At 41.5% G+C, this 18,852-nt stretch overlaps 1 protein-coding gene across 1 annotated transcript; it reads right to left on the bottom strand.

Moving 5' to 3' along the window:
* Nucleotides 1-330: 330 nt before the first annotated feature.
* On the bottom strand, nt 331-1,468 carry LOC132605246 (auxin-induced protein 15A-like). The gene has a single exon (XM_060318454.1). It carries the CDS (start codon nt 880-882, stop codon nt 556-558), a length of 327 nt encoding a protein of 108 aa, XP_060174437.1. The 5' UTR covers nt 883-1,468; the 3' UTR covers nt 331-555.
* Between the last annotated feature and the right edge of the window lie 17,384 nt (nt 1,469-18,852).

Here is an 18,852-nt window from a genome sequence, read left to right as displayed (position 1 = left end):
CCTTTGTAAGCAGGTTCCCAGGAAAGATTGGAGGGTCACAGCTGGACCACTTAAATACCAACCTCCTTAGACAGAACCTACTTACGCCGTGATGTAAGCGAAGAATAAATAGCACACACAAATTTATAGTGGTTCACCCTCAATGTGAGAGCTACGTCCACGTTGCTGCTGCAGATCTTATTAAAGAAGAAATATTACAAGTGTTTACAACACTCAACCTCACAACCCCAATCCCAATTACACTCAAGAATTTTACCACAGAAAATTCTCTCAAAGACCTTCTCTTACTTAGGCCTTTCACTAAGAGTATTTCTCTTAGATTGTTTCTCTCTTGGGATGTGTATAGCAAATGATCTTAATGATATCTTACAAATGAACCATAAGCTACCTATTTATAGGAATGAATTTCCTATGATGAGGTAAGCGCTTACATCACGACTATGTGAACAAAAGAATTGACTTGTTTGGCCAATTCCACACCTAGCACCCTCGGCATAGTGTGGCTCCGCCACTGGATGTTACAGAGTGAAGAACTATACTTCTGCTCCGCCTTTATTAATTGGTAATGACATGCAAGTGAGAAGTGACACAGAGAAATGCAGTCTCACTACATGGGATAGTAAGTGCTCCCATTGGATAATCAAATCGGTATTCCTCTTCTGCATGCCTCAACAAGTCTTGAAACGAAGGATGCTTCAAGCAAGAGACCGGAACCACAAACCTATGCTTATTATTGTGGTTCTCTCCAACATAAACTGCCATGTGACCCTTGGGAACATCTGTTAACTTTGTTGATGCTGATGAAGTGGTTGCAGTTGATCCTTGGCGGAGAAGAATATTGTGTTTAGCATGATGAAAGATTGTCTTGAGATGATTCCTCATGATCGATGGACTTCTCTTCAACTTTTAGAGCTACAAGTAATTGAAACAAGCTTCAAGTGAAATGTAGCGTGAAGAAAGAAACTTGCTTTTGTAAATGAGTTCTCTGACTTATATATATAGTGATTCGCCAGAGAAGTACGTTTATTTATTTGTAGTAGCATCCCAACAGTGTGGGACCGAATTTCAGTCTAAGAAAGCATGCCGGTGGACTTGATTGCTTTACATTATTGTGGCAGCTATATCTATTTGCTCCCCAACTTGTTGCTGTAAGATGGAGGAAGTTTCTTTTGATTTAGCAATACATTGATGGCACAACACATAGTTTCCTGCTTAAAACCACATCTACGTAGACCAAGTTTTTTTTTTTTTTAATAAATTATTTCTTTTGTATTTGATAATACATTGTTTTTGTTAATCTTATCTTTTCAGTGTTCAGACTGAAGATACATGTACTCAACTACTGATAAGTTAATACGGGGTTGTGAAAGTTACCAAAAGACTTAGGAAGTCAACCACATGAGATTACTGGAATACTGACCTTCCATAAATCTTTGGCAAATCCAACAGTAGTTATCTTGGTCCTGGGACAATCATAACCCACACGCTGAATCATTAAACTACATTTGCTGAAATATTAAACTAATATGAGAAAGCAGTAATAATTAGGAACATGGTTATTACATGCCTTCTAGAGAAAAAATTTCCCAGGCCATAAATTTAGAAAAATTTCCCAGGCCATAAATTTAGAAAAGAATTATTTCATTTTCAGTCAATCTGTTTTTGCTCACTCAATTATACCGGGGATTCATTCTCAACGGACTATTTAGTAGATAAGAGGTTACTGCTCCCCGGTTGGATTTCCATTCGCCTCTTTACTATGTGCAAAAATGTCTATATATGTAGCTTCAGAACTGCAAATTACTGATCTATCATCCGCAATCTGTACTAGAACCTGACTAATCTTTCAGAATACATTGGCGATGAAGCCAGTAGTTTCTTCTTGGCCCTCAATGATTAAATCAAGAGTGATTCTTTACCTGTTGTCACAACGACTTATTAGTTGTTCATGCTGACATATCCACCCTACCAATTTGGGTATGTCCCATAGGTACAACTACATGTGATTATGATGTCATTTTTACTTATCCAGATACTGTCTGGTGCAGGTTGCTATATGCATTCATTATTCAACCATTGATAACAAGTTTTTAAATGTCCTCATGTGACTTCAAAGACCTGTTATTCATCATTTAATCTTGTATTTAGTGATAAAGATTTGCTATGTACTAAAAATGTAATAAGCAGATATTCTTCAATGTGTCTTAAGATTAAACATCAGATCTTGATGCCTTAATTTGCTGTTATGTGGTTGAGCTAGTTTAACTACTGCTGTTGTTATGGACTATGGGTCTTGTGAGGTGGGAGAGGGAGGGGGAGTCTCACATGGCTTTGATCATATAGCTTTTTAAAAATTGCAGTCTTTTTCTATTCCGTCTGAATGTATCAGTAAGAAGTGGTCAAGTGGCATATAATATCACCCATCCCTATAAAGTTGTTGCATGGCTCATTCTAATACTATTATTAATGTCACGGAAATAGCTGGCTGTACAATAAATTCATAACAGTACTATATGATGAGAGTACCCGACTATCAAAATGACCATGCAAACACCATCTGACCTCCATACTTAACTGTAGATAGGCTTCTGTTACTTCTAAGCTTTTCTGATGTACGGGCTTGGAGTTTATTGAACAATATTATACTAAATTCTCAAGTATACAAATAGTTAGATTTTATAGTGCAATCACATATGTACTTGCCTAGAGTTCTGAGAATGGTATGTTTGTCTTGAAAAATTACAACCAATAAGAATTAATAGTAAACTTTTAAGCTTCAATCCACCGATACCTTAAATTGTAAAACTGGTTAAGTGCTATGCAGGTACTACAGAGTAGGTAAATTAATATAAATGAGGTGATTGTAGTGATGACGGGCCATAAAAGGCTGAGTTTTGACCAAGTCAGACAATGGTATGGCAAATTTAAAATAGGCAACGATTCTGTTAGCATGAGTAGGCGCCTTGAGATGAAGTCACTATTTGGCGAGTGAAGTAATTTTTTTTTAACTATTTAACTCCTGTTATATTTTTTCCTTTTGGTGTGAATGCTGCATGATTACTTACAAGCTTTTCTGTTACACCTCGTAAACACGAACGTGGAATCTATTGGGCGTTAGTTGGTTAAGTCTAGACGTGGCACATTCATCTCATGGTTACGAGGGTTTGAGTTCATATAATAATATATGGAAGACTCGGGGACCAAGCAAATTAAGAAAATTAAATGTGTCGAAAAAATTTGAAACAGGATTTTTAGTCAACTTTGGAGGGGTATATCTCCATGAATATTAGGAGTTTTAAGGTGTTTCAAGATTCTAAGATGAAGTTCGTCGAGTCTAGTTTCTAATGCAACAAACCACTCGTTGATAGGACATCGGAGTAGAGAATTATAGACGTTACAAACTGAGCCAACAAGCAAAAACAACACTGCTACAGTCTGCGGCCCAGCCCCTATAAAAAGGGTCAAACCCTCACTTTTCTCATCCAAAAATCTCTAAAATGTTCTAGAAATTTCAGCTCCAAAAAGGCTCTTAAATCTCACATAGAAGTGAAGATTTGAGCAAAACTTTAAGCTCTAGAGTGCTAATCGGAGTCCGGACAATGTATAGTCGCGAGTATCATATCGTTTTGTGTTAAAGCTAGAATGGAAACAAGTGGGTATTGAAGATCTTGCCACTTTAGTGAAAAATAAGGTATGAATCATTGAATCTTTTTCTTATTAACTTTGATTAAGGAATAGTTACAAGAATAAGAGTTGTAGTTTGTATTGATGTTGTTGGCTTATGGATTGAGGTTTGAAGAAGATTTTGAGTGAAAATACATATATTTGTCTTGTAGAATGTTAAGAATGTTGTTGTTGATGTTGTTGGTATTGTTTGGGAGTTGTTTTGGGTATTTGGAAGAAGTCGACGATATAGGGGAAATGTTGTCCAAATTTTTGTAACCCCAAATTGGACTTCCATAAATGGGTGCTTATGAGTTGAGGGAAATAGGAAAATTAGTCTTCCACAATTAATACTTATAAGTTGATGGATTTATGATGAAGGTGTGATTAATGATATCTTTCTCGATATATATATAGGCTCGGGTGAAGGGCAAGCGTCGATATAAGGAATTCTTAAGTGGTGGCTCGACGGATAAGGTATGTAAGGTGTTCGTTCCCTCTTTCTTTGGCACAAATCCAATTAGTACATAATTATGAGCGTTCCATAACAAATGCCACTTCATTCCTATGCTTGTATTTTCAATCTCAAGGTCTTGTTGTTTGATTGGTTTTAAGACATTATTTCATTCGTCGTTATCGATTATTCCTTTGGACTCGAGATGAATTCCATAAACTATTCGGGGGTTAACGACCTTATGTCACCCTGAAAGGCCAGGAATCAGATCCTTGGTTTTCTCATTCAAAACCAGCCTCAGAACAGTGCTACGGAAGGAAAACAGAGTTCTGTGCAGAAAACTCCAGGGAATTGCGCTTTCCTTCCGCATCGCGGAAGAAAAGCGGAAGCCCTCAGAACTATGTGCTTTCCTTCCGCATCGCGGAAGGAAAGCGGAACTCTGCGCAGTCCTTTTTTTTTTTTTTTCAGTTCAGCCCAATAATGGTATATACCTATATATACATGTATTGCACTATTTTACTACACCGTGCCGCGCTATAGTCGGCCGGGCATGGCGCGTAGATGCGCACACCACTGCAGTGGGCATGTTATGATATTGTCCCGGACGTGGGAGGCCCGGACGCGGGCTAATGATGATAACACCGAGCCTTTATGGCCTGGCATGATTTTACATATATGACACCAAGCCTTACGGCCGGGCATGGATACTATTTATTAGATACAGATATATATATATATATATATATATATATATATATATATATATATATATATATACATATGAGCATACAAATGATTTTATCATGCATTGCATTTTGTGCTACTTCCAGATGTTGGATTTTTCTTTTGCCTATACTAATGTCCATTTTATCTTAATTGTGTTGTTATCCTCCTGCCTTACATACTTAGTACATTTATCCGTACTGACGTCCCTTTGCACGGGATGCTGCATTTCGTGCTGCAAGTCCTGACAGATTTGTTGAAGAGCAACCACAGTAGGATTTCCCAGCTTCAGCGGTGCTAGCAAGTACCTCTACTCCGGGCTTGCTATCTTTTGGTATTTTTTCTTTTGGTGTAATATATGTTCATAGGTATACTCCTAGAGGCTCATGGACATTGTGGGATATGTAAATATTATGTATGGCCTTGTCGTCCTTGTTTTGACTTCTTGATATGTTTTGATGGCCTTGTCGGCTTTGAGATATACTTGATGTTGTAGCGACCTTGTCGGCCCGCATGTGTATTGTCATGGGCGGCTTTCCAGCCATGCCCTATGACCCCTTGGCGCGCCCCATGGCGCCATGGCAAGACTCTCAGCGCCTAGCGCCATGGACGGCCCCGTGGTCTCGGACGCCCCAAGTGACAAGGTTGCTTCTGCCTATGTCACCCCATCAATGTCCCTCGTGCGCGCCCCTGCGCTGGCCGTGACCCAACGCGTGCCCAGCGCCCAGTGTCAATGCAGCCCTGCTACAGTGCCCGCGCCCAGCGCCCAGTGCCCGCGCACCGTGCCCTGCGCGCATGACAGTGCCCCGACCGAGGGTGCACATGGACCTGCTCTAGTTAGGTCTCTTTTGTTGTAATTATAGAGTAGTTTACTTTATGTATTTTTGGTTGTGTTTCTCTAGCAAATCCATGTCTAGTTCTATGACTGGGGTTTTTATTTTTAAAGCATTATTAGGGGGGATCAAGCAATCAAAACTTTCAAGCAAGCAATCAATTCTCTGTAGTGGTGTCTCTCCCCCTCGACACCGCTTGCTCTCATTGTAATCATTTTCATTAATGCAAACAAGCTCTCTTTCTTTCTCATTCTCAATTCACTTTTCTGTTCTCTCAATTGCTCTTGACATTGGTTTTCCCGTACGGCACTTATAGTCTCGTCTAGCGTGCGGAGGGAACCCCGGTTGGTGGACAGTAACCTTGGAATCATCGGTTGCTTAGCCTTACGTCGCCCTTCCAAGAAGTCTTAGGAAGGCGCCGCGTAACAGTTGGTATCAGAGCTTAGGCTCGAAATCGGACGAGGGAACACGTTGCTATTGTCATCATTTTCTGACCATGGTGAACCATGGAGACCGCCTCTTGATTTTGGAAACGACGGTTAACAGACTTCGACCAGTGACTGAGAGAGTGGAGGACCTGGACCGCAGGATGCGGCAGGCCGAACAAGACATTGTAAATATTGCTACTGACACTGATGTAGCCGCGCAGATGGCTGCCACACAAAGAGATGAGGACCTAGCCCATAGGACTCAGGAGGCAGATCGAATGACTGCCATGCAAGTAACCATCGACAATTTGACTAACCAGCTCAATGTTGTCAATGCTGCCTTACAAGGCCTACTCCGAGGAGGGGGCAATCCTATTGGGGGCGCGGCAAACATTGCCCCGGCACCCCAGAAACTCAAGATTCCTGAACCAAAACCCTATCAGGGTGCTCGAAACGCCAAAAGAAGTGGAAAATTTTATCTTTGACATCGAGCAGTACTTCGATGCTGTGGGAGAACTGGAAGAGCCCAAGAAGGTAGCAACTGTTGCCATGTATTTACAAGGTGACGCCAAAATCTGGTGGTGTGTGAAATATGAAGCTATCAAGGCAGGTGAGGATGCTCTTGAGACATGGGAAGAACTAAAAGCAGCCATTCGTTTACAGTTCTTCCCCGAGAACGTCGAGTATAATGCACGGAGGAAACTTCGGGAACTCAGGCAAACGAAGTCAGTCCGAGATTATGTCCGCGAGTTCTCTGCACTCATGCTGAACATAAGGGACATGGGCGACAAGGACAAACTTTTCACGTTCATGGAAGGTTTGAAACCCTATGCCCGCATGGAAATACAAAGACAAAGGGTGGATTCTTTGCCCAAAGCCATCCAAGCGGCGGAATGCCTCAATGACTACCAAGTGGATGCTCGAAAGGATAGACCTCAACCCCCATCCCGTGGGGGATTCAAAGGGGGCCAAACCTATACTACTGGGCCCAGCAGAAGTGGGGGAGATCGTAGTGCAACCAAATCTAAAGGTTCCTCCTCAGGCAGCAATAGTGTTGCGTCTCATAATAATGATCGGGGGCGGAAGCCCCCCTCAGGATGTCGTCATTGCGGCGGACCACATTGGAACAATGAATTCCCACAGGCACAGATGAACGCCCATCAAATTCTGGATGATGGGACGGACGATGATGAGGATGATGCGGATCAGACAGAACCAATAGGTGCCTTCAATGCACTTGTTTGTTCCATTTCCAATGCCACAGAGAGCACCAGTGCCGGCCTATGCAAAAAGAAAGACCCAAGCTCAACTGCCACGAAGGGAAAGACAAAGGCAGGCAACGGGCCTCCTCCCAGAAAGGAGAAGACCTTGATGTTTGTCGACTTGAGAGTAAATGGCAAACCTATTAGGGCCATGATAGACACGGGTGATACGCACAACTATCTGGCTACCACAGAAGCAGAACACCTTGGCCTAGTTGTTGGAAAGGGTAAGGGTCGCGTCAAGGCTATCAACTCTCCACCCCAATTGGTGGGTGGGATAGCCAAAGGAGTGCCGGTAAAGATGGGTCCTTATGAAAGCAAGTTCGACTTGCGAGTAGTGATCATTGACGACTTCGACTTGATAGTGGGGTTGGAATTCATGAGACAAACTAACATCATTCCCATACCCTATGCGGATATGCTTCTGATGATGGGAGCAAACGGGGCCAAACCCTGCATTATCCCATGCACAACCATAAAGATGGCCTCAGGAAATATCTCTGCATTGCAGTTGAAGAAGGGAGTCCATCGACAAGAGCCTACATTCCTAGCTACTCTTTGCATTGAAGAAATTGAGCGTTCTTCAGGCCCCATTCCATTTCCTGTGAAAGAGCTCATGAAGGAGTATGAAGATGTCATGCTGCAAGATATGCCGAAATGACTCCCGCCTAGGGGGACGGTCAATCATGAAATTGAATTGGTGCCGGGTGCGAAGCCACCTGCCTGAGCACCCTACAGAATGTCACAACCCGAACTCACCGAGCTTCGGAGACAATTGGCGGAGATGCTAGACACGGGGATCATCGTGCCCTCCAAGTCACCTTATGGGTCGCCTGTGCTATTCCAAAAGAAACATGATGGTACCCTAAGGCTCTGTGTTGACTATCGGGCCCTCAACAAGATCACCGTGAAGAACAAGTACCCCATACCACTAATGGCGGACTTGTTTGATAGACTGGACAGTGCCACAGTGTTCACCAAAATAGACCTGAAGACAGGTTATTGGCAAGTCCGCATTGCTGAAGGAGACGAGTCCAAGACGACATGTGTGACAAGATATGGCTCGTTCGACTTCCTGGTCATGTCGTTCGGCTTGACCAATGCTCCGACCACGTTTTACACTCTAATGAACCAGGTCTTTCGAGAATACATTGACTAATTTGTGGTAGTATACCTGGATGACATTGTGGTGTACAGCAAAACGTTGGGCGAACACCTGGAGCACCTGAGGAAGGTCCTAACTCGGTTGCGAGAGCATAAACTGTATGTAAAGCTGTCCAAATGCTCCTTTGGCCAAAAGCAGATCGACTTTCTCGGGCATGTTGTTGAAAAAGGTCGCATCAAGATGGACCAACAAAAGATCAAGGTTGTCACAGATTGGCCACCACCCAAGGATATCCACGCCTTGAGGGTGTTCCTTCGCCTATGCAACTTTTATCGACGGTTCGTCAAGAACTACTCTCTCATTGCATTACCACTGATAGAACTCCTCAAGAAGATCACACCTTGGGACTGGTCGCCAAAGAGAGCAGACGCTTTCAACTCACTAAAAGTGGCTATGTCTAGTAGCCTTGTTTTGGCCTTGCCCGACTTGACCAAACCCTTCGAAGTAGAGACAGATGCTTCTGATTACGCCTTAGGCGGAGTCTTGCTACAAGAGGGGCACCCGGTGGCCTACGAGAGTCGAAAATTGAAGGATGCGGAACAGCGCTATGCGGCTCACGAGAAAGAATTATTGGTTGTCGTCCATTGCTTGCGCCTTTGGAGGCACTATCTTCTGGGGTCCCCATTCATGGTGAAGACGGATAACACGGCTGTCAGTCATTTCATGACCCAGCCAAACCTAAATGGCCGCCAGGCCAGATGGCAAGAACTTCTAGCGGAATTTCACTTCAATCTGGAATACCGAAGTGGGAAGACTAACCATGTTGCGGATGCACTGAGCCGCAGGGCCGATCTAGCATCGGTATGCCTGCTTGCCACCCTTAGGGGGAGCGAGGTGGCTACCACCATAAAAGATCAAATCCAGGATCTTCTCACCAAGGACCCTTCGGCACAGTATTTGGTCGACTTAGCAGGTCAAGGAAAAACTCGCCAGTTCTACATGGAGGATGGGTTCCTGAAGGCAAAAGGAAACCGCCTTTACATTCCTAAAGGAGGAGATTTAAGGAAAACTCTCCTGGTGGAATGTCACGATACTCTATGGGCAGGCCACCCAGGAGAAGAACGTACCATGGCATTGCTACGCCGTACATATTATTGGCCCTAGATGGCAGATGATGTCGCTCAGTATGTGAAGACTTGCCTAGTATGCCAGAATGATAAGTCTGGCCGCTTGACACAAGCGGGCCTGTTGGAGCCATTACCTGTCCCAAAGAGGCCTTGGGAAAACGTCTCATTGGATTTCATCACCGACTTGCCCAAGGTTGGAGATCTCACGACTATCTTGGTCGTGGTTGATCGATTTTCTAAGTATGCTACTTTTATTGCAGCACCCAAGTATATATCAGCAGAGGATACAGCTCGACTCTTCTTCACCCATGTTGTCAAATATTGGGGTCTGCCCAAGGATATTGTTAGTGACCGCGACTCTCGCTTCACCAGCAACTTTTGGACCCAGCTCTTTAAGTGCTTGGGGTCTAAATTGAGTCACAGCTCGAGTTTTCACCCGCAATCCGATGGTCAGACGGAGCGGTTCAATGGCATGTTGGAGGAATACTTGCGGCACTTTGTTACTGGCTCGCAGAAGAATTGGGTGAAGCTATTGGATGCGGCCCAACTGTGTTTCAACTCAAAAGAGCTCTAACACAAACAAGAGCGCTTTTGAAATTGTTAGCGGGCAGCAACCGCTACTCCCACACACTGTGAATGCGCCAAACATGGCCAAATCTCCACGAGCAGCTAGCTTCTCGAAAGAATGGAAGCAGAATTTAGAGATAGTGCAGAGCTATCTAGTGAAGGCACAAAAGGGGATGAAGAGACATGCTGATCAGAATCGTCGCTTTGTGGAATATCAGGTTGGGGACAAGGTGATGGTGAAGATCCCAAAAAGATACCTATTTGCAGGGGTCCATGACCCCCGCCTGTTGCAAAAATACATTGGCCCTCTGTCCATTGAGAGGCGCATTGGGAAGGTAGCATACCGGGTGGATACCCCAGCTTGGTGGAAGATTCATCCTGTGTTCCATGTCAGTCTTTTGAAGACTTTTCGAGAAGACACAGAAGACCCTTCACGCAGCCAGCTCACAATACCCAGTATTCGAGGCCTATAAGCAAATGGGAAAAGGGTAGTAGAAGCCATCCTCAACGACCGAGTCATACATGCCTCAAGAAAAGATCACCAAGAGTTCCTAGTGAAATGGCTGGGTTGTGATGCCGAAGAGAATACATGGGAGAGGGGCACCAGCCTCAAAGCCTACAAGCACCTGATCGATGACTATCTTGCAAGCAAGGCGCCGAGGACATCGCCAACTCAGGTGGGGGAGAATGTCATGGGTGGCTTTCCAGCCAGGCCCCATGACCCCTTGGGCGCGCCCCATAGCGCCATGGCAAGCCTCTCAGCGCCTAGCGCCATGGACGGCCCCGTGGTCTCGGACGCCCCAAGTGACAAGCTTGCTTCTGCCTATGTCACCCCATCAATGTCCCTCGTGCGCGCCCCTGCGCTGGCCGTGCCCCAACGTGTGCCCAGCGCCCAGTGTCAATGTAGCCCTGCTACAGTGCCCGCCCCCAGCGCGCGCGCGCACCATGCCCTGCGCGCATGACAGTGCCCCGACCGAGGGTGCACATGGACCTGCTCTAGTTAGGTCTCTTTTGTTGTAATTATAGAGTAGTTTACTTTATGTATTTTTGGTTGTGTTTCTCTAGCAAATCCATGTCTAGTTCTATGACTTTGGGTTTTTATTTTTAAAGCATTATTAGGGGGGATCAAGCAATCAAAACATTCAAGCAAGCAATCAATTCTTTGTACTGGTGTCTCTCCCCCTCGACACCGCTTGCCCTCATTGTAATCATTTTCATTAATGCAAACAAGCTCTCTTTCTTTCTCATTCTCAATTCACTTTTCTATTCTCTCAATTGCTCTTGACATTGGTTTTCCCGCACGGCACTAACAGTCTCGTCTAGCGTGCGGAGGGAACCCCGGTTGGCGGACAGTAACCTTGGAATCATCGGTTGCTTAGCCTTACGTCGCCCTTCCAAGAAGTCTTAGGAAGGCGCCGCGTAACAGTATATATGTATTGATTTATCGAATACCTTTATGTTGTCTCCTTTTCCGCGAGTAGACGTTCTTGAGTTATGGTATGTGATGTCCAAGTAACATTTAAGTCATGTGACTTCGGCTTATGAGTCGGAGCCTGTCATACTCCTTGTCGGGGTGTGACATTTTCACTCTGCAGGATTTTTGTTGCAGATCCCATGGAAATGACTTGGAAATGTAAAGCCATTACATACACTATTAACAAGAACAACTATATGCTTCAGATAGTTCGAGACACTCTGCAAGATTGAAGCAAAAAAGGTAGTGTCTGCCTACACAGTTGATTAATGTTTACATCTGCAGAATTAGGCTTCTATAGGATTTTTACTTTGGTTTCTGTTCAGTAGGGTGAAGTTCTTACGAAACAATTTATTTCTAACTTCCTTCTCATGTCTTTCTTGCGTCAATAGCATCTCACTATCCTCAATTCCTTATTATTAAGAAACAACAGATTCTTTTTAGTACATGATATATAGGCTTTTCTTCCGTTCTTTTCCATCAACTTCACAATAGAGCTTCAACACTACATTCCTAATTACCATGCATAGACATCATTATAGTAGCAAGGCAGTCTAGAGGTTCTGTTTCTTATTTCAGGAGTCAATAAATGCAAGAACGCATTTGTATTAACATTGATATTAGAGTTAATATATTCAATGATTAGGTAAAGTGGACTTCTGTAATATATTAATGTTACACCCCGCACTTTCAGAGCACGGGCATGCCACGTACATCATCATAGTAATAAAGTATCTGAGATGTCCCATGATGTTTTGGAAGGTACAAGTCATGGAAAGTATGTAACAATGAAGTAAAGGATGATTATGATCTCGTAAGTCGTAATCAGGAAAGACTATTTTGAAATGCAATAACATGACCATTATCATGTATAATAAATGATAAATATCATGTATGGAGAGTTTCGGAAGATTTCGAGATCAAGCAAATTGAAGAAAATAAGTTTGACGAAAATTTGAGAAATGTTGGGCAGATTTTTAGTCAACTTTGAAGGGGCATATCTCCTAGCATATTAGGAGTTTTAAGGTGAAACAAAAGCCTAAAATGAATTACGTCGAGTCTAGTTTATAATGCAACAAACCTCGCGTTGATAGGACATCAGAATAGAGAATTATGAGCGTTACAAACTGAGTTGTCGACGCAGAAACAGGTCGCTACAGTACTGCCGACCCAACTTAATATTAAAGGGGCTAAAACCCCATTTTTCATCATCAAAAAAATGCTCCATTGTTCCAGAATTTTCAGCCATCAAAAGGGCTCTTAATTTCAAGCTACGGAATATCAATCGAGGTTCGGGCAACGCGTAGACGCGATTATAATTTCGTTTGGTGTTGAAGTTAGCTTGGGGACAAGAAAATGATGAATATTTTGCTACCTTCATAAAAATAAGGTATGAATCATTGAATCTTTTCTTTATCGACTTTGATTAAGGAATATTTGCAAGAATAGAGGTTATAGTTTGTTGTGTTGATGTTGTTGATTTATGGATTGAGGGTTGAAGAGAATTTTGGATGAAAATACATATATTTATCTTGTAGGATGTTGAGGATGTTGTTGTTGATGTTGTTGGTATTAATTTCGGCTTCTTTACGGAAATAAAGTTATTAAATAGTTGTATCACAAATTGGTTAGTTGAGAAATTTAGAAAACATCGTGTGGGATGTTTTAGGAGATATATTGGCATGGATAATGGTATTGATGATGTTGGTATTGTTGTTGTTGATTGGTTATTGATATTATGATTTCGGTCTAGGCATATAAACAGGGGAGATGCTACCCGAATTTCAACAGAATCTAAAAGGATTTTAATTAAAGTTTTGAGATGAGCATGATGACGAGCCTAACAATGGTATGAATGATTATATATGTAGATTACGAGGCGACGAATAATCTTAAGTGAATTGCAAGACAGGAAGTAAGTTGGAAGTCGAGAAATTATCTTCCAGGTATGTTAAGGCTAGTCCCCTTCTTTCTAAAGGCATGATCCTTTCGTTATAAACCTTTGTGTCGTACTCATAATTTCATTGGTTCCGCAAATGCTAGAAGTCCACGAATTTCGTGATCCTTATAATGTTATTGAGCTTCTAAAGGCATGATTTCGATGTTATGGCTTCATAAATGTTTCCATATCTTCCTCGTTTTCTGAAGTTAAATGTTTATGACTCTAAGGAAGAATCCCTTTCCTAATAATTCATAGTTGTTTTCCCAAAATGCCGTATTTTCTAAACCAGAGATTTATGATTCTGTAAGCTCTTATGATAACAACGATGAACATGTTTTTACGATAATAATGATGATGTCAATGATGAGGATATTTTCTATGATGATTATGATGATGATGATTTTATGGCTAAAAGTTTCAAGTTATGAGATCAATGCTTTTATGAAATGATTTTCATTCATAGAGATTTCTATGTACATGAGCTTTATATTATTATGAGGTGATTGAGCTTATTTTGAAATTTCTTAATTTCTTTCATTGTTGGTACTCTCACCTTATGACCTTGTTCCTTCAAGGTGGGATAAACGATGATGATTGATCCATAATACAATCGGAGGCTACCGACCTTACGTCACTCCGATATAGTTGTGGCTTTTGATTGGGCTCTTATGCATGCTTTATATATATGTATGTATTTTCTCACACCGCGCCGTGCTATAGTCGGCCGGGCATGGCATGTAGATGTGCACACCACTGCAGTGGGCATGTTATAATATTGCCCCGGACGCGGGAGGCCACGACGCGGGAGGCCACGACGCGGGCTAATGATGATAACACCGAGCCTTAATGGCCGGGCATGATATTACATATATGACACTGAGCCTTAATGGCCGGGCATGGTACTATTTATATGTATATAAATGTTTTTTTAAAAGGCTAAGCATGCATGACATCCGCCTTACGAGGCATTCAGATGTACATGTTATCTCTCTTATTTCTTGTTACTTTTCATGTCTATGTTATGTTGTTACTCATGTCTTACATACTCAGTACATTATTCGTACTGATGTCCCTTCTTGTGGACGCTGTGTTACATGCCACGCAGGTGTATACAGATGAGTAAAGGATATGGCTAGAAGATGTTCCAGCTGGATTGGCGAGCTCCATTCTCTTCCGGAGTGTTGCTGAGTCAAAGTATCTATGTTATGGTATATTGATTTATGTTACAGACTTTGCAGACAGAGTCACGTATGTAGCATGTCAGTCTTGCAAGCGGCTCTGCAAGTCGATGTATCATTATGCATTATGTTACAAATTTCATATGATTACAGAGTTTACTTGATTTGAGAAAGACAAAAAGCATGTTTTCGAAAAGCTTCTGTTATGCATTTCATTTCATGACTTAAAAGTCCTGTGAGATTATGAGTATAACGAGGACCACCGGGTTCGCTTGGCTCTAAGTAAGGGTCGGGTGCCCATCATGCCCTCTCAGGATTGGGGTGTGACAATTAACTAGTAAACTTTTAACCTACAATATACTTGAAGAACTAGACTTGTAATCCTCCTTTGTAATTGGCATATGATAAAATGTCTTGGAAATTTTTAATGTGTGTTATGAAAAAGTTTGGATTTTCTGGTATCTGGCTTGATATGATCTGGAGAATTATTGCCAATGTCTGGTATTCTATTCTCGTTAATGGCGCTAGAGTTGGGTTTTTTAGTTCCTCTCATGGCCTAAAACAAGGTGATCCCCTTTCCCCGTCTTTATTCATTATTGGATCTGAATTGTTGTCTATAATGCTAAACTATCTCAACTTCAATGAAAACTTCACCCCTTTCAGCATGAATCACAATGGTCCTATCATTAACCATCTAGCTTATGTTGATGACATAGTGATAGTCAGTGGGGGAAAAAATAAGTCCATCAAGCTCATTAAGTATCAGATTAGGAGATATGAAAAAGCTTCTAGGCAGAAAGTGAATAATGATAAGAGTTTTTTCATTACTGCCCCCTATAGAATCAATAGAATGAGAAGGATGACTGGCTACATGGATAAAAGTCTTCCCTTCACTTACTTGGGTTGTCCAATATATAGTGGCAGGAAAAATATCAGTTACTTTGATGGCATGCTTGCCAAAATTGTTAAGAGGCTTAATGGATGGCAAAGTAATATGCTTTCTTATAGTTCTCACTCAGTCTTCCCACCTTGCACCAGGCTCTCCATCTAGTCTATCGGGGAAAGATCACTCTCATTAAGCATGTTCTTCAATCCATACCTATTTACACTCTGTCTGCTCTCAATCCTCCCAAGGGCATCATTGATCTCATGGAGAAACATTTTGCTAATTTCCTTTGGGGAACTAGCGATGGTAAGAAAAAATACCACTAGAGTAAGTGGGAAAATCTTTGTATTCCAAAAGATGAAGGTGGTATTGGTTTAAGAAGCATGAATGACATTACTAATTCCTTGATCCTTAAGAGATGGTGGAGGTTCAGGACTCAACCATCTTTGTGGGCAGAATTTTTAACCAAGAAGTACTGCAAAAGATCACATCCTGTGGGCAAAGTTCCCATATCTGCTGACTCTCATACTTGGAAAAGCTTGATGAAAATCAAAACACAAGTTGAACCTCATATCATCTGGAAAGTTCAAGCAGGAAACTCTAGCTTCTGGTGGGACAACTGGACAGGTATAGGGGTCTTGGACAAGCTGTGACAAGGCCCAGGTAAGTCTCCTAAAATTCTTATCAATTCCTTTATTGATGATAATTCTTGGAATATTGACAAATTAAACACTGTTATACCCAATCGCATTGTGAATTGGATTTCCAATATTGTAATTGGTAATAACAGTGAACCGGATTACTGTCACACCCCAATCCTGATAGGGCATGATGGGCACCCAACCCTTACTTAGAGCCAAGCGAACCCGCTGGTCCTCGTTATACTCATAATCTCACAGGACTTTTAAGTCATGAAATGAAATGCATAACGGAAGCTTTTCGAAAACATGCTTTTTTCCTTTCTCAAATCAAGTAAACTCTGTAATCATATGAAATTTGTAACATAATGCATAATGATACATCGACTTGCAGAGCCGCTTGCAAGACTGACATGCTACATACGTAACTCTGTCTGCAAAGTCTCTAACATAAATCAATATACCATAACATAGAAACTCTGACTTGGCACACTCCGGAAAGAAATGGAGCTCGCCAATCCAGCTGGAACATCTTTTAGCAATATCCACTACTCATCTGTATACACCTGCGTGGCATGAAACACAGCGTCCACAAGAAGGGACGTCAGTTCGAATAATGTACTGAGTATGTAAGGCATGAGTAACAACATAACATAGATACGAAATGTAATAAGGAATAAGAGAGATAACCTATACATCGGAATGCCTCGCAAGGCGGATGTCATGCATGCTTAGCTATTAAAAAGAAATTCTATACATATACATAGTACCATGCCCGGCCATTAAGGCTCGGTGTCATATATATATAATATCATGCCCGGCCATTAAGGCTCGGTGTTATCATCGTTAGCCCGCGTCCGGGGCAATATCATAACATGCCCACTGCAGTGGTGTGCACATCTACGTGCCTGCCTGGCCGACTATAGCGCGACGCGGTGTGAGAAAATACATACATATATATATATATAAAGCATGCATGAGAGCCAAGTAAAAGCTATGAGTACATCGGAGTGACGTAAAGTCGGTAACCTCCGATTATATTATGGAATAATCATCGTTGCTTTGTCTCACCTTGAAGGAACAATTTTTATAAGGTGAGGCCAACAACAATGAATAAAATTAAGAATGCTCAAAAGATAGCTGAATATTCTCATATCGTCATTGAAATCATAAACTTGGAACCTTTGAACATAAAATCGTTCTCATCATATTCATAATAATAATATAAAGCTCATGTACATGGAAATCTCTATGAATAAAAATTATCTCATAATAACATGAAATCTGTATGCCTTGGAGCTTGGATAAATAAATCCCTCATAATCATCATCATGGTTATAATAAAAGAAATTATCCATCTTTACCATCATAAAAACTTTAAGGGTCATGAATCTCTAACATTCTTGAAAGATAATGGAAATTTTTATGGAATTCATGCATGGTTTGGTAGGAAAAGAATCATGCCTTTAGAAGCTCAATAACATCATAAGGATCACGAAATTCGTGAGCTTCTAGCATTTGCGGAACCAATGATATTATGGGTACGACACAAAGGTTTATAACGAAAGGATCATGCCTTTAGAAAGAAGGAGACTAGCCTTAACATACCTGGAAGACAATTTCTCGACTTCCAACTTACTTTTTGTCTTGCAATTCACTTAAAATCATTCGTAGCCTCGTAATCTACATATACAGCCATTCATACTTTTGTTAGAATCATCATCATACGCTCGTCTTAAGCCCTTAACTAAAATCCTTTTACATTCTGTCGAAATTTGGGCAGCATCTCCCTTTGTTTATATGCCTAGCCCGAAATTCCAATTCAACAACCAACAACATCAACAACAATATCCTCTAACATTCTACAAGATAATTATATGTATTTTCACCCAAAATTCTCTTCAAACTCAATCCGTAAATCAACAACATCAACACAACAAACTATAACCTCTATTCTTGCAAATATTCCTTAATCAATATTAATAAAGAAAATATTCAATGATTCATACCTTATTTTTACTAAGGTAGCAAAATCTTCCATATATACTTGTTCCCAAGCTAACTCCACACAAATTGAAATCATAATCACGTCTACACGTTGTCCGGACTTCGATTAGTATTCCGTAGCTTGAATTTTGCTCAAAATTCTCACATTTGTGTTGTATTTTTGCTCCCCTAGGTTTCTGAATTTTCTGGAAATTTTGAAAAGTTTTTATTACCAAAGATAGGGATTTTTGACCGATTTATAAGTGGCAAAGTCGTCAGTACTGTAGCGGAACTGTAGCGGAACTGTAGCAGCCCTGTTTCTGCGTTGACAGCTCAGTTTGTACCGTCTATAATTCTCTACTCTGATGTCCTATTGATGAGAGGTTTGTTGCATTAGAAACTAGACTCGACGATCTTCATTTTAGGCTTTTGTTTCACCTTAAAACTCCTAATATACTAGGAGATATGCCCCTCCAAAGTTGACTAAAAAATCTGCCCAACATTGCTCAAATTTTCGTCAAACTTACTTTCTTCAATTTGCTTGATCTCGAAATATTCCAAAGCTCTCCATACATGATACTTATCA

Source organism: Lycium barbarum, chromosome 8 (genome assembly GCF_019175385.1).
Source record: "Lycium barbarum isolate Lr01 chromosome 8, ASM1917538v2, whole genome shotgun sequence".
Taxonomy (NCBI): Eukaryota; Viridiplantae; Streptophyta; class Magnoliopsida; order Solanales; family Solanaceae; genus Lycium; species Lycium barbarum.
Note: the sequence above shows the minus strand (reverse complement) of the source record. Positions and strands in the feature narration are given on the sequence as shown.

Excerpts from the sequence above, each read along its gene's own strand:
- LOC132605246 (XM_060318454.1), bottom strand. The coding sequence starts at position 882 with ATGAGGAATCATCTCAAGACAATCTTTCATCATGCTAAACACAATATT.